This window comes from Hyperoodon ampullatus (genome assembly GCF_949752795.1).
Source record: "Hyperoodon ampullatus genome assembly, chromosome: 1".
NCBI lineage: Eukaryota > Metazoa > Chordata > Mammalia > Artiodactyla > Ziphiidae > Hyperoodon > Hyperoodon ampullatus.
The window spans coordinates 7,371,755-7,398,291 of record NC_136914.1 but is presented as its reverse complement, the minus strand read 5'-3'; the positions used below and the strand labels follow the sequence as shown (position 1 = coordinate 7,398,291).

The 26,537-nt window shown below is 40.1% G+C and overlaps 1 protein-coding gene across 1 annotated transcript in view; it reads right to left on the bottom strand.

Annotated features, from left to right (window-relative positions):
- Positions 1-18,532, bottom strand: part of PRMT9 (protein arginine methyltransferase 9) — a gene marked incomplete at its 5' end in the record, with an annotated part of 28,959 nt that extends 10,427 nt beyond the window's left edge. Inside the window, 9 exons of the mRNA XM_079718189.1 lie at positions 1,861-2,578; positions 4,662-4,845; positions 6,890-7,082; positions 8,914-9,020; positions 10,399-10,501; positions 12,805-12,972; positions 13,494-13,730; positions 15,786-15,934; positions 18,344-18,532. Of these exons, the coding sequence (XP_079574315.1) occupies positions 1,861-2,578; positions 4,662-4,845; positions 6,890-7,082; positions 8,914-9,020; positions 10,399-10,501; positions 12,805-12,972; positions 13,494-13,730; positions 15,786-15,934; positions 18,344-18,532 (2,048 nt within the window). The remainder of the gene's footprint in view (positions 1-1,860; positions 2,579-4,661; positions 4,846-6,889; positions 7,083-8,913; positions 9,021-10,398; positions 10,502-12,804; positions 12,973-13,493; positions 13,731-15,785; positions 15,935-18,343) is intronic.
- Positions 18,533-26,537: the final 8,005 nt, after the last annotated feature.

Genomic DNA, 26,537 nt, shown 5'->3' with positions numbered 1-26,537 from the left:
CAGAGGTGCCAAACATCCTGCAACACATAGAGGAGAGTCCTACCTGAGAACTGACCCCACCCCACCCCCTAAAAAACCATCCCACCCAAACTGCCAACCGGACCCCTTCCTCTGCTGAGAAACACTGGAGGGGAACTGTAGGCAGCTTTACATAAGTTGTTTCCCACTAACATAACCAATCAGCCCATCAATGGATGGATAAGCAAAATGGGACATATACATACAATGGAAGATTATTCCACCTGAAAAAGGAAGGAAATTCTGACATGTACTACAACATGGATGAACCTGAAGGACATTATGCTAAGTGAAGTAAGAGTCTCACACACATACACACACACACAAAACCAACAAATACTGCATGATTCCAGTCATATGAGGTACAGGAGTCAAACTCATAGAAGCAGAGAGTAGAATGGTGGTTGCCTGGTCCTGGTGGGGGAGGGTGGGATGAAGAGTTATTGTTTAACGGGTATAAAGTTTCAGGTTTACAAGATGAAAAGAGTTCCGAGGATGGTTGGGGAAACGACTGCCCCACACTACGAAAGTATTTAATACCACTGAACTATCCACTTCAAGACGGTTAAGATGAACAATTTTATGTGCATTTTACCACAATAAAAAAAATTAGAAAAAGAATTAAATCAAAACTAAAAATAAATAAACCATTAGGTAAATTGTACACCTTTCCAAGGTGATTCTACCAAATAAGTCAAACCTCATCTGTGTCAGAAATTCGTAGGGCTGAAATGCCTTCAAAGGCATCTAATCCAGTATCCCTCATTTTATAGATGAGGGAAACTGAGGACGAGAGATATTAAACGACTTAAAAAAAATTTACGTCAGGAATTCACAGACAAATCTGAGACTAGATTCAAACCCACCCTTCCAGCTCCTTGTTCTATACTCTACCTAAAGTTCACCTGTTTAAAATTTTAAGAGTGTGTGTATGTTTCTATTTATATATGTCAGACCTCTATATCCCCATAATTTGTGATATGTACAAGATTGTTTTAAAGACTAGAAAATGGCAGTGATTTTTACTAGTTACCTCATAAGATAAGTGTGGTTAACAAAAGAAAATACATATAAAACCTAAAACATAATTAACTACATAAGCAAATTTTTTTTCCTGAACAATTTGCCTTTTGCTATTGCAGTTTGGTCTGCAGTTCCACCACTGCTCCTGTACTACAAAACAACCCCTGTTCATCTACCACAAAATTTAAAGCCTATAAATTCATTTTACTTAAACTTGGGCCCCCAAATGTTAAATATTGCCATCTTTTCAGATCTGAGCAGCACAACTGAAGAACTTGGAAGCTTAGCCAGATTTGCTTTTGATTTTAAATACTAGGGTCAAGTTTGTCGCCAGTAACCTAAACTGAAGGACAAATTCCTTAGGGAGAGAACTGTATTATAAACTAGAGATCTTAGGACCTAAAAGGACGAGGACTTGTTCCCAAGCAGCACTCTGCTCTCCCAATACACCACCAGATGCATACTATACGTTTCTCATCAGTGTTTCTTATAAAGATGAAATTTGATTTTTCCTTATTTACCCTTGAATGTCCTATCTGTTCTTATAGAGCTCTAATTAATTCCCTATATTATACATAGGCAGTCCAATCCCAAAGCAGGCTCTCTTCACACCTGCAGGGCAGAGGATCCTTAAAAAAAAAAAAAAAAATTCAGTAATGACATGCACAGAAAGAGAAAGACAAGAAGTTACAGGTCCTGAAAAGCAATGCTTGAGGAACACACAATGACTCATTTGTGCAGTTACACCATCAAAGAACTAAAAGAACTTACATAAAGTCTGAGCTCAAATAAACCAAAGGTTGTTATTTTGTGTTTTACCTGGAGATTGCCGCTTTTTCCATTATTTCCTGCTGAATGAGCCCAGATGGCTCAATGACATCCAGGATAATTATACTCCACAACTTGTCTGATTTTGGCCTTTGCAACACAGCAGATTCATCTTCCACATGTCTCAGCCAAAACTCAAGTGTTTCTTTAGGAAAGTGATTGGCTTCAGATATGAGGTCCAGAGTCATACGATGCTGGTCTTTCTCCACAGAACTGTAAGGTTTAACCTGCCCGAGTGTGCCAGCAATTATAGGCAGAATAGAGAAGCCCTCAGACACATCTAACACATACAAAGGCTCAGGGACGCTCTGTTCAGAATTATTCTGTCCACTTGCACAGCTCATCTCGTTATTCTGACACTGAGTATCCATGGCCTGACCCCGTTTTTCCAGAGTCAGTGAAGACAACACTTTCTTCATTGCCATTTTAAAGCCTTCATGGTATGGGATGTTATTAAGCAAAGCAATTTCTGTGGATTCCAATACACAAGTCTGCTCCACAGCATCTGGTTTACTGGTCTGAAGATTGGCCAGGGCACTACAGAGTTCAGCCTCATTTCCTAAAGGCAGCAAGTCTTTATTCTTGGTAAAACTTTTCCCAACATCCATTTCATGTTCCGAATTGAAGACACTGATACTCTGGATTCTTAAGTAACAATCTTGACAAGACACTTCCATCATCACCTGGTCCCCAGGCTTTATCCAGTAGTCTTCATAAAACAGGAAGAAAGAAAAAAGATTGTAATTGATGAATATGAGTGTTTATAAGTCTGAGGATCACACAAACACCTCTGTCCTCCTGTCATTTTTTAAACCACGACAGGAAGGGTTGCATCTATTGACTTAAAAGAATTAAGTGAATTAATCTATTCATTTCAAAAAAAAAAAACCAAAAAAACAAAACTAGGAAAATCCCTCCAGCTTTACATAGTGAAAAACTGAGGTTAGAAGATCCAATTGACTTACAGCATAATAGAGAGATTCAAGAGATCATTATTGGACCTTAACTATCAGTATTATAGTGCTTTTACTGTAATCACTAGGTACCATCAATGTCCCCAAATTGGAGGGTGGGGGAAGGACTATAGGGGACTCTCAATCTTTGGTAATGAAGCCAACAATAACAAAGATAGATGAAATTCAGGGATCAGCACCAAACCTCACTTTAGCTTAAAGGGACATTCTTTTCTCTAAGAGAAATTTCCAAAAGAACAAGGCAGCATCCAGTAGCACCTTGTCAGTAATATCTCTTTAACTGTAAGCACTTAGATATTCTTGCATGTTTAGGAATTTGAAAATATAAGGAAGGACTAAGTCCTACAATAAAGACTGTATCAGGCTCTTATCCATGATTTCACACGTGGTAAAACTTTAAAGTGTAAATGTATAATTGCAATTCCTTCTTATTAGCCATAGAGCCAGTTGGAAATACAGTTGCTATTCTTGTGTTTACACATTTAAAATATCCTTTCCCAAAGAAGGACTTTTTAAAAAAAATACCATCTAAGTTACTGAAAGAGAGTTAGAATAAACAAAATTTTAAAGTAAGTGCTATTTATTGAGTGCCAGTCACTATGGTAGGCATTTTATACCTAGTATGTCTAATAATTCCTACAACAATCCTGCAACATAGGCAGCATTCTCCCTTTTTTGTTTTTTTGGCCACGCCGCACAGCTTGCAGGATCTTAGTTCTCCAACCAGGGACTGAATCCAGGCCCTAGGCAGTGAAAGTGCAGAGTCCTAACCACTGGACCAACAAAGAATTCCCAGCATCGTCCCACTTTTATACATCACATAACAAAAGCTCTAAGAAATAACCAGCAAGGCCTGCCGGGAAGTCAGTAAGTAGCCAAGACCCAATTTCAAATCTACCTGACTCCAAAATCCATACTGGCCACAATACTATATTGATTCCATGACTTAATGACCTTGCCAAATTAGATCCTTAATTAAGAGACTACATAGAAGTAAATATTTATTACCTTCCAGTTTTAAAAAGGTAGAATTTTTCTATGTAATACAACTGCTGTAAACTATATTGAACCCATAAAATTGCTAGTAAAAAATTTCTAAACAAAAAATATCTTTAATATAGGACATCCCTAAGTAAGTCCATGGATTCATGAACTCTAAACTGCAAAATTCTGTACTTCTATGAGTATGCGTATTTCTAGGACCTGGGGCTCCACAGATACTATCAGATTCTGTAAGTGGTAAGAACTCCTGCACTAAAAGCAGGACTTTTCCGCTGTGTTCCATAAAAAATGGACTAGCATTTCTCTTATTTACTGATAACTAGAGTAATCAGAGCTGAAGAAATGATTTAATGATAGATATTTTTCAGTGGTATGCAGCAGAGTTGTGTTTTAGTCTTTTTTTTTTTAATATTGGAATATAGTTGATTAACAATGCTGTGTTAGTTTCAGGTGTACAGCAGAGAGATTCATTTATATATATACATGTATCTAGTTCTTTTTCAAATTCTTTTCCCATTTAGGTTATTACAGAGTATTGAGCGGAGTTCCCTGTGCTATACAGTAGGTCCTGTTGGTTATCTATTTTAAATACAGAAGTGTGTACATGTCAATTTTAGTCTCTCTTCTTAACCACATATATTAATTATTTAAAACTACTTTTAAAAAAGAAAAAGAAAATTCTGAAAGATTTAACCAATCTCCCTTGACTGGAAACTTCATATTCATAGTGAATTTTCTGACACTGACTCAAATGCTTAGAGGATTAAAACAAAAAGTTTTAAAAAACAACAATAACAAAAATTAGACAAGATATACCTGCAAGGTCATGTACGGGGTAGACAGCCTGTTCCCAGCATGTTTCCTCACTAGGACTTGTGGATAAACTGTGTTCATCATCAAGCTGGAGCACAAACCAAACCACAATAGCATCGAGTATGCCTTCTTTAATAACAGGGATACCAATTTTCTCAGGTTTTTTAGTTGCAAGACTTTTTAATTCCTGACAAAAATGTTAAAGGAACAAGAGGATTTTAGACATTCATTATATACTTGCCCCAATATCATATCAATTCCCATTTCTGTAAGTTCTCAGTCCTGCCCAGCGCCCTTAGGGCATCGGTATCTTGGCACACCTACAACCATTTAAGGCATGCTGGATGGGAAGCTCTGATATATGGTATATGGTAGTGAGTACCATACAGTGATTACAGACAATGAGGCAGACACATATTACTGATGTAGAAAGAAGTCCATGACATAGTGTTGAATGAAGGTAGCGAGTGGCAAAGCAATAGAGATGATTTTGTTTTAAAAAAGTGTGTGGGGCTTCCCTGGTGGCGCAGTGGTTGAGAGTCCGCCTGCCGATGCAGGGGACACGGGTTCGTGCCCCGGTCCGGGAAGATCCCACATGCCGCGGAGTGGCTGGACCCGTGAGCCATGGCCGCTGAGCCTGCGCATCCGGAGCCTGTGCTCCGCAACGGGCGAGGCCACAACAGTGAGTGGCCCGCGTACCGCAAAAAAAAAAAAAAAAAAAAAAAAAAGTGTGTGTGTGTGTAGAGGATTAGAAAAGCAAGTTTGAAAAGATGTATTTCAACTGGTGACCTGGAGAAAGAAGGGCCTAGACTTTAAAAAGGAAAAAATATACTTTTTCTTCTTCCTTTCTACTGTATTACTTGAAAATGTTAAACAGGCAGATATTATTTTCAAAATTAAAGTCTTAATAAGGTGTTTTCCTGTGTGTGTGGCAAAGAAAAATTAAAATAAGAAAAGGATAGCTCTGGAGTACTCAGCAGCTATGATTGTACTGTTCCCCACTGGAAGGTTGCTGCATCAGAAAAGAAATGCTTGTGAAGCTCAGCCACAGTAATCAATGCCAAAGTGTTAATTTAGTTCCACACCACCTCAAAAAACAAAAAACAAACAAAAAACCTAGTAACAATTAATAGGAGAAAGCTTTCATTAAATCACAAAGATCTTAGGCTAAAATGACCCTCACAAAGTCTTCTGTACGCAGGCAAGTTTCATCTCAAAAGCTTAATGTACTTAAACATTTAGCCTTACAGGAAGATCTCCAGAAGGACTCGATGTAACCTTTCTCAGTTTCCTTGGGCTCTTTCTTTGTGCAGTGCACCCCTCCACCACCCACACAGACACACCAGGGTGACGGCAACTTGTCCTGGTTTTGCCCAAGACTGTCTCTGGGGAACCCCTCAGTCTTGGCAAGCCAAGATGGCTGGTCACATACAACCTAGAGAGCTGAATTACGTTTCATTTCAAGGAATACTGTTAATTTGAAATGGCAGGATGACACAGAGAAGAGTCAGAAGACCTAGGTTATAACTCCAGCCCCTACATTCATATTTGGGGGGAATAAATGTAAGCTATAGTTTCTTCATCTGTATAGCACAGGATAATTTTAACTGTATTGCAACACTGTTTTAAGAGCCACCTAAGAATACCCATGAAAGCACCAGGCACACTGTACATTCCCAAAAACCTTAGAGATTTTTTTCTCTGTATTTACAGTAAGTAAATAATTTCAGGAGGGAATTCTGGTTACCGTTTAATCATTTTCTTTACACATAGTCAGTGGAATCCCACGCAAACTCATAAAATAAGACTGTCCTATGTATTAACTATTTAAAATAATGCATGAAATTTAATGCTTAAAAACAGTAACCGGGGCTTCCCTGGTGGCGCAGTGGTTAAGAATCCGCCTGCCAATGCAGGGGACACAGGTTCAAGCCCTGGTCTGGGAAGATCCCACATGTTGCGGAGCAACTAAGCCCGTGCACCACAACTACTGAGCCTGTGCTCTAGAGCCCGCGAGCCACAACTACTGAAGCCCGTGCACCTGGAGCCGGTGCTCCGCAACAAGAGAAGCCACCACAATGAGAAGCCCTCACACGGCAAGGAAGAGTAGCCCCCGCTCGCCACAACTAGAGAAAGACCGCGCAGCAACAAAAACCCAACGCAGCCAAAAATAAAACCAAATAAATGTATATATATTAGAAAAAAAACAGTAATTGAACTTTTACTTTTACCTGAAGATTGTTGAAATCTACTGTCATAATTTCAAAGCATTCTGTCAAAGCCAAATATCCCCCAGGAACTCGACTCATCTTTTCGGTTGTATAAGGTTCAATTGTTTCTTCAGCATCTACGGAAGAATAAGCTGGACTCTGAAATTTCACACTGGTTGGCAAACAGATCCCGGCAATGTCCTTAATACCCACCCTGGTAAGAGGGGGAATAAGAGAGGAAAAGGAGAAAGACGGGTTTGGTTTTTTGTGTTTTGTTTTTTTTAAGAATCAAGTAACACCATCGAATATTGAATCCAGCAAAAATAAATATAAAAATGCAAAAAAGCTTCATAGAAAAAGGTTTCTTAAACTCAGTTATAAACACAATCACTAACTATAAAGGAAAACAAATGATAAATAAGTGTACATTAAAATTAAGAACTCTGCTCATCAAAAGATACCCAGGAAGAAAGTAAAAAGGCAAGCCACTGAGTAGGAGAAGAGATGTGTAATACATTTTACTCAACAAAGGGCAAATATCCAAAATATAGTTTTAAATTCCCACAATAAAAGAAACACAAAAATAGGCAAAAGACTTAGACACTGTACAAAAGAACATATCCAAATGACCAATAAGCATATGAAAAGTTAGTCACCAGGGAAATGAAGTTAAAGCCATACTACACAACCACCAGAACGGGGAAAGTAAGTGTTGTAAGAATAGTTTCATGCACTATTGGTAGGAACAGAAAATTAACAAGACCACTCTGGAAGACTTTCGTAGTTCCTGCTCAGGCTGAACGTGAGTATTCTAGATTCATTCTTAATATGGGAACCTCAGAGTGTCTGACATTTGCACTTTTAGGAACACAACCAACAGAAATTCATACAGACCACCACCAAAAGAATGTTCAAGAATGTTTATAGGGGGCTTCCCTGGTGGCGCAGTGGCTGAGAATCTGCCTGCTAAAGCAGGGGACACGGGTTCGAGCCCTGGTCTGGGAGGATTCCACATGCCACGGAGCAGCTAGGCCCGTGAGCCACAACTACTGAGCCTGCACGTCTGGAGCCTGTGCTCCGCAATGAGAGGCCCGCGCACCGCGATGAAGAGTGGCCCCCACTTGCCACAGCTGGAGAAAGCCCTCGCACAGAAACGAAGACCCAACACAGCAAAAGTAAATAAATAAATAAAACCACATTAGAGAATGGCTGAAAACACTTAAAAAAAAAAAAAGAATGTTTATAGCTGTGCTATTTCCAATACTCCCCAAACTGGATATAACCTAAATGCCCATCACCAGCAAAATGGAGGAATGCACTGTGGTGTATTCATACAACAAGGATGAACAGTAGAGTTGCCTACAAGTGAGCCTTTGGGATGATTTTTATGTTCTTCTTTTACTCATCAGTATTTCTTAAAATGTAAATATGTTACATTTAACACTACCAAGTTATCAGATGGAGGGCCTCCTTAAAAAGTCCCAAAAAACTATGGATCAATATTTTAGCAAAATAAAAAAATTCATTAATGTTCAAGAAAAAATGTAACCAAGAAACTTCTATAACTAAAAAAATTTTTCACCTGTATCACACGTGATAAATCTCAGAATCTCAAGGGTAGAAAGATCCTAAAATTTCATCCCACCCAACCAGAAAACATTATAATATCAATAGTTATTAAGAAGAGAAAAATGGGAGAAATAAAATTATTTTCACATTGGAAATTTTTCATTCACTTTCTCTAAAATCAGTCTTAACTTAGTATTTTCCTCATGAATCTATCACACATCAAAAGGATAATAAGTTGTATCAAAATTAATTTTCCACTAGAAAACTGAAAGCTGATTTTAATCCTAGAGTTCTGTTTTCAAAGAAAGTTTAAAAAAAGCAAAAAGAAAATTAAGACTGGAATAAATGTCATGAATTTAAAGGTCAGAAAACTACACATTCTCATCTGAATAAATGTCCACTAAATAACCTCTGAAATACAGTCTATGCCTTAAAATTACTATTTTTTAATATTTACTATTTAAATAATCACTTACCTATGATGTCTTCTTATCTCTGCACATTCTACTGCCATCCCAAATATAACAGCACTTGCCGGTATAACTTTCCCATATTTTTCACAATTACCATTTTCACCTTTGGTCTAAAAATATAACAATAAAAATTATATTGTTATATTTATGTCAAAATATGTGTGTATGATGGCAAGCTATGAAAATTTATCAGAAAAAAACTCAAAAAAACAATAATTAAGATAAGCAGGACTTCCCTGGTGGCACAGTGGTTAAGAATCCGCCTGCCAATGCAGAGAACACGGGTTCGAGCCCTGGTCCAGGAAGATCCCACATGCCACAGAGCAACTAAGCCTGTGCGCCACAACTACTGAGCCTGCACTCTATAGAGCCCACAAGCCACAACTACTGAGCCTATGTGCCACAACTACTGAAGCCCATGTGCCTAGAGCCTGTGCTCCACAACAAGAGAAGCCACCACGATGAGAAGACTGTGCACCGCAACAAAGAGTAGTCCCCACTTGCTGCCACTAGAGAAAGCCTGTGCGCAGCAATGAAGACCCAATGCAGCCGAAAATAAATAAATTAAAATAAATAACTTAAAAAAAATAAAGTACTCATCGTGGGAAAGGCAGAAGTTTATTTAAAAAACAAAAAGATAAGCAGGTTAAGGGTTTTTTTTCCTTTAAAAGTTTTTTATTTTCATTGCTGTGTGTGTGTGTGTGTGTGCGTGTGTGTGTATACACATACATATATATATATATTTTTTTCCAGTACAAATAGGAAGGAAGGGAGGGAGGGAGGTGGGGAGATAGAAGTCTCTAAGTCTGCACACAACAAAAGACTATTCAGTATGACTTTAACTGAGAGGCCAAAATCACCATTACCTACTTGAAAAACAAACTGCTCTTCTTGCAACCTTTCATTAGCTATTTTAAATCCAAATCATTTTCTGTAAGTATTAAATTCTTATTAAATGTTAAAATCCTTTCATTCATAATACATATATATAAACCAAATCTACAATTTACTGGGCCACAGTAGAGGATTTCAATGCAAAATATAACTTGGCAATTATAAGAATCAGTCCTGTCCAAGCAGTAGCCTGGGTCCAACTCGTACCTTAAAACCATACCACGCCAGTTATCACTATAGTCCCTTTTGATAATCTGCCAAAAAATGCAAGCAGTGAAGGCTGTGAGACTGAAAGTAGTTCCCTTTCTCAACCCTACTCAACAATTCCAGAGTCAATCCCTTCATAACGTAATCTCAATTCCTAAGAATTCTGTCCCGGAGTGTTTTTTGCCTATATACACCATTTGGGCACACAAGTATACACTGCACTATGTTATTAAATGTTTTTTCACACCGATTTCTTTCCAACAGTGCAGTATGCACCTCAAGAGTGGGATGTATCTCACACTGATTTGCAATTATGCTAGGGGCTCAATAAATTATCTACTGAATAATGAATTCTTAATCAAATGTAAGTGTTTTCATGCTGCTTACCTTTGGCTGCAAAAGTAAATGCTCCCATGCATGAATCAAACTCTCCACAATTCCTTCTCCAAATAAACCTGCATCGACAGTTTCTGTTACAACAAGGGACACTCTATAGAATGATTTTTTAAAAATATATGTAAGTAAAATATCATGCTATTTATATAAAAGATGTCAAAGCTGAGAGCAGAAAGGAAGAGTATATTAGAGCAACAGTTCCTATGTAAACTTTTCTAATACATTTTGTGTTGAATATCTACCCTTGAATCTTGAGGAAGATTCAGGCTCCTCTGTTCTCCACCGGCAGCTTCCTGGCGGGGACAGTAGTGGGAGTACACCACCTTCACTTGACCCCCTGCCTCCTGGATTATGCTTTCATTGCCTAAGTCCTAAGGAGTGGTTCATACCCATTACCTTTACCAGTCCCCCTCCTTCACCCTGAGTAACTGGACTTCTATCCCCAACACTCTATAAAGATACTCTCTATCGCCAGTGACTCCCCGACTTACCGAAATGAATACTCTTCCTCGGTTCTAATTTTCCTTCATCTGTAAATAACACTTAGTGCGGGTGAGGAGGCCTGCCCCTCAGAATCCTTCCTCTACCTCTGCTGTGTTTACCTCTACACACTGCGTGTCCCTCTCCCGGTACTTCTCTTGCTTTACCCACACCTGTGAGTTTCCACGAAAGCCTAATCCACAGAGCTCTGATCTTCCGTCCATTCTTTCTTTCTAGAAAATTTCACTCAAAGACACCAAAAAAATGTCTCCCTTCTCTGAACCTCTTCACTACTTACTGCCAGTATCGTTCATTTGTGTAATGAGAAGATAAAGATATTTTCATGAATATCTCTTATCTTCCTGTCTAGACTGTAGGTGCCTTGAGGGCAGACACAACTTGGGTATCCCCTACAGTGTCTAAGCCCAGTATTATATATATTCACAAAATTTTCAGTATTTACGATTGCAAATATTTAGAACGTGGAAGGTATCTCAAATCATCTATTCCAACATCTTCAAGTCTCTAGATTTGCTCAAGGTCAAAATACATTATTATTAATTATTATTACTGAACCATATCTCTCAATTCAAAGCCAAGAGATCCTTCTACACCATCTGTGACAAAAATGTAGATTAAATTAACATAACTTTGATTCAGGCTCTGGACTGAACTGTGTACCACCAAAATTCACGCTGAAGCCCTAACTCCCAGCGTGACTATGCTTGGACATAGGATCCTTACGAGTTAATTAAGGTTCAGTGAGATCATAAGGGTGAAGTCCTAATCTGATAGGGCGTGTGTCCTTATAAAAGTGGAGGAGACAGCACTGATCCCTCTCTCCTCACATGCACAGAGGACAGGCCATGTAAGGACGCACAGGAAGGCCATCTGCAAAGCTAGGAAGAGAGCTCCCATCAGAAACCAAATTTGCCAGCACCCATGATCATGGACTTCCATCCTCCAGAGCTGTGAGAAAATAAATGTCTGTAGTTTAAGCTACCTGGTCTGGTATTTTGTTAATAGCAGTCTGAGCAGACTAAGACAATTGAGGACACTGTTTCTTTCTATAAAATGGTATAATATCTGCCTCAACAATCTAACAGGACTTCTTTCATGAGAACAGACGTAGAGACCACTGAAAAGCATAACTATTATGTAAATATAAATATTATCATACATATATGGAAAAAGACTTTTTAAAACCATAGTCTCAATGATGACAGGGTATAAAAAAGCCCTGTTTCAATGTAAGCTGAATTTAAGTAAGATGAAAAGACAGACTACCCAGATGAGGTAGTAAAGTAAGTGCTACTCAGAGAAAACTCTGTATCTAAAATGATAGTTTACTGGACCAGATGATTTTTAAATCCCCTCTAGCTCTAAAATTCCATCCCCTTGTGATATGGATCAAGGTGAAATAACATACTAAAAAGCAAAGACTTATGAGATAATATTCAAAGCATTTGAAGGGCCCAAGCCAAAATACATTCATTGACAGCTGACGCTTCCAAAGCCAAAGCCTATCCTTCATTTTAGCCAGGGATATTAACACCAAATGTGATTAAGCCCATCAAGCTTCATCTACTCACGCATTATTTTTAAGTATAATTTTTAAATAGTTATTGACCACATAGAAGGACTAGAACACTGAAATTAACAAAGGTAAAGTAACTTGCTAAAGCTGAAGCTTATGTATTAAATCCCTTGCCACAAATTTTTCTCAAGATCTTTACATCTCTTCTATCAAGAATATGACCTTACTATGAAAATCAATCTTATGCTAAACTATCCTATATCTGCATCTTTACAATATAAGGGTTTTAGCGTTTTTGTTGGGACTAGAAATGTGAATATCTTAATTTTTAAAAAAAAATAGTGGATTATAAACACTAAAATTAGTTCATATTATAATACCTTTCAGGAATGTGTTTTGGAATTTCTATGTCAAGCGACTTCATATGTAAGAGTTTGATCCCTGCTTCCATCTCGTTTGCTGCCACTACATCACAGGCAAGTTCATACATGGTCTTGGATAACTCACAGGCATACACCAAGTGCGCTCCAGCTTTTTTAGCAAACATGCTACAAGAGGAAAAAGTGTTCCATCAAGAAAAAATAATCTACTGTAATTCTTCAAATTTTAGTGGAATTATAATGCTTAAACATAAGGTTTTCCTTTTATTTTTTAACACAACCATTATTCGTTCTGCATTTTAAAAAATGAGCTAATATTCTTGTCAAGCAATAAATCATACAATAAATCATGACATTCACCTTATTAAAACACAACTGGCATGCAGAATGCCAATAGACTTTAAACAACTAGATTCAACCAGAATGTTAATGTAAAAAGTACTCTTAAAATTCATTATTTAAAATTTCAATGATAATCCCCAATTTTTCTTGGTGGTTATGTCGAGTTCTTAATTAAGTAAAAGTTATAGTGAAAAATACAATAATAATAGTTCCATGAATAATCATAACAAGATTATGAGAAATAAACTCTACTTTTAAATTCTGCTGTTAAAGTTTCCATATTTGGTACAATCCTTAATTTACATTAGTATATATGTATACATAATTAAAACACAATTCCAACAAACCTTAGTATTCCAGTTCCTGCTCCAATGTCCAACACACTTTTGGAGCCCAAACAAACCGCCTTTTGGATTGCTGCGTTATAAATCGTATTCCTTCCGGTGTCATTAAGCATGATAAAGTGCCAGCGTTCCACCAACCAGTTTGCAACACGATAAAAATTCTCCTTTGCGTCACTGAAATCCGGGTTTAGCTTCACTGCTTTACGAAAATACCCGGCTGCTTCATCTCTAAAGCCCATTCTAGAGTAAAAAATAACAGACAGAATATTCAACTATATACTATCAATTACAGTGCCTTGTTCGTGCCACTCATCTGGCCTGAGAACCCCTCACCAGCACCCCAAATCCTACGCAACCCAAGTGCCATCTCCTTGGGAAGCCTTCTGTGAGGACTGCAATTCTCACTCACTTCTTTCCTTTCTGAATCCCTTTTATATTTATGCATTCCAGGACACTAACAACTGACTGACTATGAATTACTACTTTACTATGGTATAGTAGAGGCTCTCCTAGCCATCCTCCATTTAAACAACTTTCTAGAACACCAGTGGTTTCTAAAAACCACTCCCTCTGTATAAGATATTAATGCCTATGGCTAAGAGGTGCCTCTTTTCTGTGCCTGCATACCTTTTCCCTCAGCAATTGAGTTGAATGGTTGGTCATCAAGAGTCAGTTGTAGGGCAGGAATAAAGATGCAGACGTAGAGAATGGACTTGAGGACACGGGGAGGGGGAAGGGTAAGCTGGGACGAAGTGAGAGAGTGGCATGGACATATATACACTACCAAACGTAAAATAGATAGCTAGTGGGAAGCAGCCGCATAGCACAGGGAGATCAGCTCAGTGCTTTGTGACCACCTAGAGGGGTGGGATGGGGGGGTGGGAGGGAGACGCAAGAGGGAAGGGATATGGGGACATCTGTATGCATATGGCTGATTCACTTTGATGTACAACAGAAACTAACACAGTACTGTGAAGCAATTATACTCCAATAAAGATCTATTAAAAAAATAATAAAATAAATAAGACACAACAATGTAATGCACAGCACAGGGAATATAGTTAATTAATACTTTATATTAACTTTATATTGAGCATAATCTATAAAAATGCAGAATCACTATGTTGTATACCCGAAAGTAATATAATATTGTAAGTCAACTATATTTCAGTAAAAAATAAGTAAATAAGTAAGTATAAATTAAAAAAAAAGAGTCCATTGTATTTGCTGCCAGACCAGTTTACACCAGTTGCACTTGTTATTATTATATATTTTAATTAAATACAAAAGAAACCAAATAAATATGACTGCAAAAAGAGAGGCATTGTGTCTAAGGAAAAAAGTTAAAGGTGAGTCACCCAAAAAACTACTACTAAATTAGATGTGAGCAAATCAATAATAAAAGACAGGGGGAGAAAACTATCAAACCATCCGGAACAGTGTTAAACTATCTATGATAAAGAACTCCCTTTCCTTTTAAAATATCTAAGTATCTGTAGACCAACACATTTGTACTGCACATGATTACTTAGTGTGCAACTCCCACACCAGATTTCAGCAGCAGAGTGGTCCATGCTCTCCTCAGCAAGGGAGTTCCCTGACCACATGCTTGGATTTACAGCAATGTCAAATTGCTACATACATTTCTAACTGTTTACTCACAATTTTTACACTTCTTTGTCATTGACTGGTAATCTGTGGACCACACCAGTGTGTGGTCCACACACTGAAGAGAACTAAGCTAGTAGAACCCTTTTACACTCATACTTCTTCACAAGCACCTCTAAGCATTCTGCCCATTTTAAAGATTGAATCAGACTATTCATTTTGGGTATGGTTTAAGCAGAAAAGACATTCTGGAACCCAAACAGGGAACGGCACTCTTAAAAAAGGAAACAGCAAATTTCCAGGAAGTTCCAGAGAACAGATTTACAACAAATTCCCTGGCAAGGGACCACAGTGGCTTCTCTGCCATCCTGTGAATGAGGGCTATGTCCTCTCCAACAAGGTCTGGATCTCAGCCCAGTGAGAGGAACTCTTCCATGGATGCTCCATCTCAGCCCCAGGGGCAGTGGCTATTATGTAGTATAAGATATAATATTATTACATATTATATCTGCTATTCCTATATTCTTTTCAGTTCTCTTCTTACTAGCCAACGCTTCATTACTCTGATCCCGTTATCATTAATAATTGTCTATATTAAACTTCCCGTGTTCGAATTAGTGTATAATTTATCCAATCTGGACTGATGCAGAATAATCCTTAACTAGTAATACTGAAACCACTACATACCTGAAGAGATGCTCCCCCATACTATTGCAAATCACTTCATCATCAGGAAACAGTTCCAAGGCTTGCTCATAGCAACCAAGTAGGTCTTGTGTTCGACTGAGTGCATCAAGTTCTTCAGCCCATCTGAAGAGCGTATACTGAAAAGTTTCCTTTACAAAAGAGAAAACAGTAAATTAGTCAGCAACATAAATGATGAAAGAGGGAACTCCCTGGCAGTCTAGTGGTTAGGACTCCGAGCTTTCACTGCTGAGGGCACGGTTCAATCCCTGGTAGGAGAACTAAGATTCCGCAAGCCGCATTGCGCAGCCATTAAAAAAGAAAAAAAAGATGAAAGAATATTCAACATTGGTTGAAGATTCCACAGAAAATAAAACTTAGTTATAACTGAAAATCACCTTAAATTTAATTTAGCTTTAATAGGCCCTGTTGCTAAATAAACAAATGCGTAAATGCATAAATTTTACCACCTACATGGCAGTAACATGCAGAATTAAGACAGTTTGACCGCTCTGCAAAATCTCTCCGTACTTGGCTGCCATATCATATTCTCCACCAACCTCTTTTTTGTGGGCTCCTATGTTTCAGCAGTACTTCCTTGACCATCTTCTCTTTTCTCACGCATCCCCAATGCATTAACTATCACCTATGTGTTGATGGATGCTACATCTACATCTCCAATTGAGACCCTCTCTCCTGAACCTCAGACCCATAGTTACCACTCCCTATTGGTCATCTCAACCAGGGACCCCCAGCCATCTCAAATTCAGCTCAACCCAAATATTTCCTGATCGGTGCGCAAAGAATACCAATGAACAACATAACATAAATCCTGTTCCTATCCTCAGAGAGGCCTCATAGAGAGAAATATAATATACAATTTTGAAAAAATTCAAAATGTTCTAAACTGAACCCATCGTATTCCTCTCACACAGGATATAACGTTAAGGTACCACCCAACCTCAGACTAAGAAGTCACCTTAGAATGTTACCTTAACGCCAGTACAATTAATTTGAAACCCAGCCAATGTCACCTCCTCTCCCCCACACTGTTACAACGTGGTCCTTGTAACCACTTGCTGGACTACAGGAAGAGTCTTCCCACTGTCACCCTAGCTCCAATTACACCTCCACCAAACATTCTCCACACTGCAACCCAGTGCAAAGAGAGAAGGCTGTAGTCAGGAACACATTTTATATCATCTTCACATATTTTATACAGAAGAGTTTATACCTGAAACTGAATTTTGATAGATTTTACTAGAGAGTCAAGGATAGGAAGAAGACTCTAGGATGTGAGGGGAAAAAACACAGATGGATCAGGGAATTTACAGCTAAGCAACTTGGTGTGGCTGAGGTGTGAGGATGGGGAGTAGAAGGAAATAAGACTAAAGAGATAGGTCTTTCGCAGAGGACCCTGCAAAGAAATATGGGACTCTGTCCTGCAGGAAACAGAGCTAGTTACTTAACCCTACTGAACACCAGGCAAAGAAATACAAACTTTAGATAATACTTTTAATACACACTAAATATAAAAAAAAAGATATTTTCCCTGTTTTACGAAAGAGGAAACTAACGAACAAAGAATTGAGGAAAAAGCACTTGGACTGATCCATTATTCTACTTCTGCCTACCTAAAAGAGCAAACTGTATCTCAGCATAACACGTTTTCCTCCCTGAGGCCAGCTGATCCTGAAATTTAAGTGTCTATATGCTACTGACATCTACTGGGTAGAAGTCAGGGATGCTGCTAAACATTCTACAATGCACAAGACAGTTTTCCACAACAAAGATTCCATCCAAAATATGAGTAGTACTGAGGCTGAGAAACCCTGGGTGAAATAAAGCAAAGCAGCTTCAGGCTGAAAGTTGAATGCAAAATTAAGTTAAATCACTTTTTGAAATTTAGATTCTGAAATAACTTCAAAAAAATGTACAGCATTTCAACAGAATAACTCACAAATAATCCAATAACTGAAATTTAAAGAATGCATCATCAAATGATTACTTTAGGCTAATTCCAAACTTAATTCAACATTCGTTCCAGGTAACAGTAGAGACACGTGCAAAGGTCCTGGGGCAGGGACTTGCTACAATTAGATATAGGAGGTGGCAGAAGATCACCTGAGGCCTCATGCAATATAACCTTCGGAATTTTGAATGAAATGGAAGTTTTGAAATAGAGAAATGACATCATCTGGCTTTTATTATGAAAAGCTCGTACTGGCTGTGTTGCGGTAGGCTGCAGGAGAAAGCCTAGTTTCGAGCCTGAGGCTACTGTAAAAGTCAGAAGATGACTGAAGCTTTAATCAGGGTAGTAAAAAAGAAGGTGGTAGGAAGGGATACGATTCTGGATATATATGTCGATGGTGCGGCAGACAATATTTTCTGATACGCTGGTTGTGGTTACGAACAAAAGAAGTCAAGGGTGAACAGTAAACATTAATAACCACCACCAAGCACGCACAGTACCCCCCTCCAATTTATTTATGTATTCATTTATTTATACGAGAAGAACACAGGATCTGTCTGCAAGCGAGAGAAACAAGGGCACTCCTCACCTTCACATCGTCTTTCAGCTCCGGCGCCAGGCTGAGCACGAGGAGGTAGTGGGCATAGGCGGTGCCGAAGTCCTGGGCGCCCAGGCAGTGTTCTGCGCTCTGCAAGGACCGCGACACCAGCTCGTCCCGCCCGGCTGCCCTGGCGCCCCGTCCGGCGCCCCGGCGGGGCCTGCGCCGCAAGTTCGGCATGGCAGAGTCACCGGCCGAAATCTGCGCCTGTATCACCAAAGGGAAGATTCTTTGGTGAACGGAAGGCGCAAATTGTCTAGGTGATCGCACTTCCACGTGACTAACCAGAGCCCGAGAACCGGAACAGGAAGCCTATTCCCCTACGACTGCAGGAGCTCCCACCTCTGCCAGGCAGAAACCCCGCCCCCTCCCCAAGGGGCGGGTCCCACGCCGCCGGCGCACGCTTCGCGTACGACAGTGCGCCCGACGTGGGCACGTCGCGGCCCGCCCCCTCCCGTGGGAGGGGAGGTGCGGGGCGGCCATTGCTCTTTCGCGTAGAGGATCTTTCCTAACTTTTTCTTCCCTGCTCGCGTCTCTCCCATCTCTCCGGCTGGAATCGGAGCTTTGTGTCCCTTTCTCCTGGCTTTTAGGAGTGTGTGACTTCAGCTACGAGACCTCCTTCGGCAGACTCAGTTAGCGCGAGGGACGTGGGTGTGTATGAGGAGAGACGGTCAGGCAATTGTGGTGATGCTTAAGGCCTTTGGGTCGTGATGCACCAAATCTCAAAGTGGCGAGAGTGGAAGGAGCTCGGAGATAGCAAAAGCACCCTAAATGGAAATGCTTTCACTGGCATTTAAAAAATCATCCTCACAAGACTCGGTGAGGTGGACCTTTGGGTCATACTCATCTTACAGACCGAGAGGGACGTCCTGAGAAGTTACTTGCCCAAGATTACAGAACAGTTCGTAGCATAGGCACGGCTCAAACCCGAGTCACTGGCTCCCTCTTCAGTTTTCTTTCAAACGAGCTTAGGGTTTGTCTCACTGTTCGGTATATCACCACTGTATAGTGGTTACATTTTTAAAGTTTTTTTACATTCAAGTGTGGACCCTAAGGGATAGATTGAGAACTTTTAAATGGAGAGGGTGGTGCATAGGAATTACAGCTGAATTTTGCCCCTGGTTTCATACATGCTGATGGTGAGTATTTTAGTTAAGAAACAAAATAATAGAGCAATTTTCCGTATCAAACTGACAAACTTTGGGGGCTCCTTCACTCAAAAGTTAATCATTTATATGCCTTTTTGCCTTCTCTCTCTCTCTTTTTTTTTTTTTTTTTTTGCAGCACGCGGGCCTCTCACTGTTGTGACCTCTCCCGTTGCGGAGCACAGGCTCCGGACGCTCCGGACGCGCAGGCTCAGCGGCCCAGCCGCTCCGCAGCATGTGGGATCCTCCTGGACCGGGGCACGAACCCGTGTCTCCTGCATCGGCAGGCAGACTCTCAACCACTGCGCCACCAGGGAAGCCCTTGCTTTCTCTTTTGACCTGATTATCTGAACCACCCTTCCTCTGAGCACACATGTAAATCCTAATCAATTCTTCAAAGTCCAGATCACTAGATTGTGACTTGCTGCCCTAGTCAGAAAGTTCCTCAAAGGCAGGATCGGTTCTTAACCATTTTTTAACTTTGCACCTAGCAGAGTCTGGCTCAAAGTAAGTACTCATCTTTTTTAATTTTAGTGGAAACTACATCCCCCGACTCCTAGGTTTTGCACTTAGACTTTCCCAACCATTTAAGGTCCTTATTTCTTTCTCAGTCTCAATTGCTGCTTTACTAAATTTAAGATTGAATTGTATTTATTTCACTATGTAGAGGGAAGTCATCAATAACTGATCTATAATAAGAATAGAAGAGAGTTTTGAGCCAAACTGAGAAGTATAGCCTGACAAACAGCCTCTTGGGTAGCTCTGAGGAACTGTTCCAAGGAAACATGGTTTCAGCACAGTTTTATATCTTGTCGGAACAAAGAATATCAAATGCGAGAGGGGTACATGCAAGGTTTCAAAAAAGACAGCATCACATACACAGTGAGTCAGTATGGCCTTGTGCCTGGGAAGGGAGCCTTGTCATCTAAGGAGTACTAGCGTTGACCATTGACGTCCCAGGAAGAGGGAGACATTTATCTCTATCTTAAAGATGGACATATTACTTCTGGACAAGGCACCCTTTTCTTTAATGGTTAAAGCAAATGTACAATGTATGTTTAATAGGCCACAAAACAGGCTGTTCTGCTTAGCATAAAGTTTAAGTTAAATCATGTGTAAGCAAGAATTTCTTTCCCATACCTCCGTATATGAAAACTTCTTCCTTCATCACCTCACACAACTGAAATGCTAAGGACTTAGAGAGTCCCAGTGCGATGTGGTAGAACGTGAAAAGACTTAAAAAAAAAATACATGCATTCCAGTCCAAGCTGGGTCCTTTGTGGCCCATTTAAGAACATTTCCTTAAGAGTCATTATTTGTAAGAAGGCCTAACAAAGCTACCTTTCCTACTTTGGACACAAGATTGATATGACCATCAAATGAGATATTATATACAAAAGCATTTTATATATAATATATACATATTTCATGCTATGTGTTGTTACTATTATCTAGAGTCATTTAAAACTTAGCTGGATTATTAAAAATTAATTAAGTCACTAACACGTTTAAGCATTTGATCAGCATCAAATGCAACTCATATCCTTTAAGAGTCAGATGTAATTGGCTGGAATCTCTTTCCAGAAAGCAGAGGGAGACCTCCCAATCATTATCTCCAGAGATTTTTGTTTGGAGAAATCACTTTAGACTTCATCATTCTGGTCACCTCTTTGAGTCCCAGCTCTGAGTTATGTGATACTTCATTTTACAGATTATCTTGTACTCCAGGGTCTGCTTTCCCATTCCACAGGGCAAGGTTTCTTTTGTCTTGTTTTGTTTTTTTGGTCTGTTTGGTTTGTGAGGTAACCAAACTACCTAAAACATTTAGACTGCATGAAACTGAAAGTGGACATATTATTACCAAGTCAGGCTGAGATGGAGGGAAAACTTGACAGGAAGTGGAGAAAGGGCAGAGAAGAAATAAAAGAAGCCAACTTGGGTTGTTTCGTCATCTACAGTATCAACCTGTGGGCAGTGACTACTGCTAAAAAAGTGCAAGGGATGCTTCCTGTCCCTCCTGAAATACTTCAGATAACTTTGTGAGCTACTAGGCCTCACTAAGTTACATTGCAGTTATCCTAGATAGAGAAATCACAGGTTCTCTGCATTCCTGTGTAGTTTATCTATAACTCAAGACACTCTACATAGGGAAAGTCACTTGGAAAAATGGAACTGACACAAATAACATGGAACATTTGCTCACCGTAAGAAACTGAGATAGAAAACTTTTTTTTTTTTTTTTGGCTGTGTTGGGTCTGTGTTGCTGTGCATGGGCTTTCTCTAGTTGCGGCGAGTGGGGGCCGCTCTTTGTTGCGGTGCGCAGGCTTCTCATTGCAGTGGCTTCTCTTGTTGCGGAGCACGGGCTCCAGGCACGCGGGCTTCAGTAGTTGTGGCTCACGAGCTCTAGAGCACAGGCTCAGTAGTTGTGGTGCATGGGCCTAGTTGCCCCGCGGCATGTGGGATCCTCCCGGACCAGGGCCCGAACCCACGTCCCCCGCACTGGCAGGCAGACTCCCCACCACTGTGCCACCAGGGAAGCCCAGAAAACATTTTAAAAACTATTTTCTTATTACCTCATTCCTAAGACTTGGAATTACTCAAGATCATGTATATTTATTGAAAGTAACTATTTATTGCAATTACCTTCCACTTTTGAAGGAACCCTATATTTGATCACGAAGAACCCTGAAGCATGATGCAAAGCAAATGCAGAATACACATTTTACTTCTTGATCCTTAGTCAAAGCTTTCTTTGAAAATATTGAAAGCACCGTTCTTTTGTTCACAATAGCCTTCCCCCTCCCCAGCCAAAACTGTTATCTTTAACGGCTCCTGAGAGTCTGTTTGATTCCTTCATTTATATGCTCTTTTTTCACCCTCTTTTAGGGTCCTAAGAAAAACCTCACTGATGGAGAAAATCACTGCTGACTCAGAGGTAGGTGGTTTAATTGTGGTTGTCTTTCACCATGTTCTGGGCAGCTTGTCAACAAACCACACACATCAAACAAGGAAGCAAAACCAACTGAAGGGCTCTCAGTCAGCTTTCCAGTGTGCAAAAACTGAAGGTTAATGGGGGGAAAAGGCTCACAGGAAGTTCATTAACAAGGGATAAACAGATACAAGGTATCTTGGGTGTATACATTCTGTGGAGAGTCATATCTTTTTGTGTGATCTTGGTGGTTTTATTTTATGGTTTGGAGTCTTGTTCTCAACTTTGTTCATTTTAGGGGAGTTTTTTTTTTTTTTTTTTTTTTGCGGTACGCAGGCCTCTCACTGTTGTGGCCTCTCCCATTGCGGAGCACAGGCTCCGGACGTGCAGGCTCAGCGGCCATGACTCACGGGCCCAGCCGCTCCGCGGCATGTGGGATCTTCCTGGACCGGAGCACGAACCCACGTCCCCTGCATCGGTAGGCGGACTCTCAACCACTGCACCACCAGGGAAGCCCTGGGGAGCTTTTAAACAATATCCACACCTAGGCCTCATTTCCAAATTGCTGATTTAATTGGCATGGGGTGGAGTCTGGGAATGAGTATTTTTAAAGAGCTCCCTGGTGAGTCTAATGTGCATGCGAGGGGTGCAGGGTATGGGGGCAGTCTTCTATAGGGGTTGTTAGGGTATTTGAAGTATTTAGGGTAGGCAGTGTAGGCATAAAGGCAATGTAGGGAGTAGAGATATAATTAATGACTTAACAAGAATTATGAAGAGTCTCTCAACTAAATTCTTGTGAGTTGAAGTGATTGTTATATGATGAAGAATAGAATGTTCATCATACTGAATTACTTGTTGGAGAGAAAATTTTATAATTTAATCAACAAAACACTACAGCCATAGGCCAACTGCTTGGGTATTAAAATTTGCATTAATGCATTCTCACTGCTAAATAATCCGAGTTTCTTCAATGTTTTCAAAGCTTTTACTATAATTGGGAATTCTGTTGTTGTTTTACATAGCCCTTTCTAACTGTCCCATGTACATTTCAAAATCTAGAACTCAAAGTTAGATATAAAACTAACAATGGCCAGACCAATGCTGAGTTCAAAATCTGAGTGTATGGGGGCCTATAATAATGTGACAGTAAAGTTCAGAGACACTGAGAGAGAAAATCCATGTACTGAGTGCTGCTCTACACCAGGCACCACGCTTGGTTCTGGAGAACCTGCCTGAATCTCCTGCTGGAAATGCCAACCAAAGTGGTGGTGCCAGGGATGGGTTCCAAGTAATCTGAATAGAGCATGTCCTAACAAAACACTCAGGAAAATGCTAAAAATCCATTTGAGAGGAAAGCATCTAAACCTGGGAGTCACCTCAACTCTTTGTACTCCTCTCCCCATTCCCCATCAATCACTGTGAGTCCAGGTCCCAGCAGGAAAAAGACTCAGAGGGCTTATTAATTAAAGAGAGTTTAACCAAAGGACTCTTTACAGAGGTCAGGGAAGTTAAGGGAGTCAGCAAGGTTTGTGAGGTACCCACAGACCTGGAGAAGCAGAAGGAGAGGACTGTATTAGCAGAACCAGAAGGAGTTGTAGTTATGGAAGAGGGACCACCTAGATGGAACTACAGCCATAAGCAGAGGAGAGAATTCCCTGACCTTTTTCTCCCCCTACCCACCAGTCTCTTACTAATGCCTCCTACTAGCAGAACCCAATCGAAAGCCGGCCAGTAAGGGATTTTGGATGATACAGTCCAGAGAGTCAGCCATCCTCCAGGGCACAGAGCTGGGCAAAGAAAGGTAGAAAATGGTGCTGTAGGGAGAATAACCAGCATAATTACCAAGTTTCACCTCTTTACTTACTAAATTTTAAAAAATCTTCCTTCTCCTCTCCATGCTTATTACCACGGCCTGCATTCATCTTCTTTTAATCTTTCACCTTGTCTGTTATAATGGCCTTTTCATCATGCAGCCTTCAGTCATGCACCCCTTAAATTTATCTTCCTTGCTGAAGCTAGAACAATCTAAAAAGCAAATTTCCCGTTCAGTGGCTCCCCAACACCTACAGCTGTGTGTTATAAACTTTCAAAAAATTATTTGTGTGGAGAATAATTCTAAATCCTAATTAAAGATTTCCCTTAGAAAAGGGGAAGCAAGAGTCATGTTGAATGTGTAAGTTTTCACACTGAGGTTGTTTGGTTTAGAATGTACATTTGAAAAAAAAGGCATTAAAGATCTGGGGTTCCTTAGTGGTTAAAAGCCCCAAGAATTTCTACTTATAGTGTCCTCCCTGAGCAAAATAAAATAGTTGACCCAATTAGAATTGACCCGTGTTAGTAAACAAGTTGATAAGGACACAGCCTCCACTTCTTTTGTAGCAACCTTTGGGGAACTGGACCATCAAAGTACAGTAAGTTCCCTACACACGAACGAGTTCCATTCCAAGAGTGCGTTCGTAAGTCCAATTTGTTCGTAAGTCCAACAGAGTTAGCCTAGGGGCCCAACTAACACAATCGGCTATATAGTACTGTAATAGGTTTATAATACTTTTTTATAATACACAAATAATACATAAAAACAAACAAAAAGTAAAGAAAACATTTTTTCATCTTACAGTACAGTACCTTGAAAGGTACAGTAGTACAGTACAACAGCTGGAATATAGGGGCTGGCTTCGAGTGAACAGGCAAGAAGAGTCACTGACTGGAGGAGGGAGAGGAGGTGGGAGAGGGTAGAGCTGAAGGATCATCAGCAACAGGAGACAGAGGGCAAGCTGCAATTTCACTCACGCCTGACATTGATGGCACAGTTTCTGGTTCCTTGCTGGATTCAATTCTATTTACCCTCTTGAAAAAATGATCTAGTAATGTCTGGGTAGTAGCTCTTTTTTTCTCATCATAGATAACACAGTAGCACTGGGTTGCATTTTGAACGGCTGCTGCAAACTTCGTGTACCGTGCTATGTTTGAGTCCTGTGTCTCAAAAACTACCAGTGCCTCCTCAGATAAAGAAAATATCCGTGCCATTTCCTGCGTCATGAATCTCTTTGGTTCTTCAGTTACTTCTTCCTCTTGTCTCTCTTCGTCCTTTCTCTGGGCCTCCAATTCCTGGCGCTTCTTAGTACCAGCTACATCACCACTGCTTTTTCACTTGCTTCCGGACATCCTGGGCTTGAAATAAAGATACTGCACTACTGTATACAGTATGGTACAGTAAAGTACACAAAAACACAACTACTTGCAGAGGATGCACGTGCGTGACAATGTATGCCAGGCATGTGAACTAACTTACGTGATTGGACATGCAAATGCACGTTTGCATCTTTGAAAGTTTGCAACTCGAAAGTTCGTATGTAGGGGACTTACTGTACAGGCTTTCTTTTCAAATGGTAGAGATGAGATAAATTGACTTTAAAAAGACTAAGCCCTAGTCCCAGGCTAGGCTTGCTGGGGTTGGCCTTTTACACCCTTTGCATTGAAGGACTCTCTGTAAGACCCACTTTTAAGAAGACGCTTTAGCTCAGTGTCTGTGAGATCAAATACGGGAGCCAGACTGTCTGAATTTGAATTCTGGCCCTGCCATTTAACACCTAGGTATCTGGAACAAGTTACTTAGCTTCTGTACCTGAATTTCCTTATACTTAAAATGAGGATCACACAGTACCTATCTCTTAGCTTCGTTGTAATGGTTAAATAAGTTAATGCAATTATGGTACCCAGAACATATTAAGCCCTCGGTGAGTTGCTGTTCTTACTCCAGCTCCCCCTGGAGCAGAACTCTGATGGTTCTCAGAGGAGCCAGGCTTCCACCCAAGAGGAGCCGTATCTCCTGCCAGTTACAGAAGCCTTACACAATGCTTGGACTTTGAGACCTCTAACTGGGGAGAAAGAAGACAAGAAGTCTTTCCTCCTCTGCCTGCTGCCTCCCAAATAAACTGACATCTGCCTTGAGAGCTGAACAATAAGTGCTTACTTGTTTTCTCCCACAGCTGAGTTAAGGAAAGGGAGCAAATACAGTGTTTTTCTTGCTACAATAGATCTTAAATTGTGGTAACAAGCCCACAGAAGGTTTTTTGAACTTGGTGGAAAGCAAGTGATCACAGAAGATTCC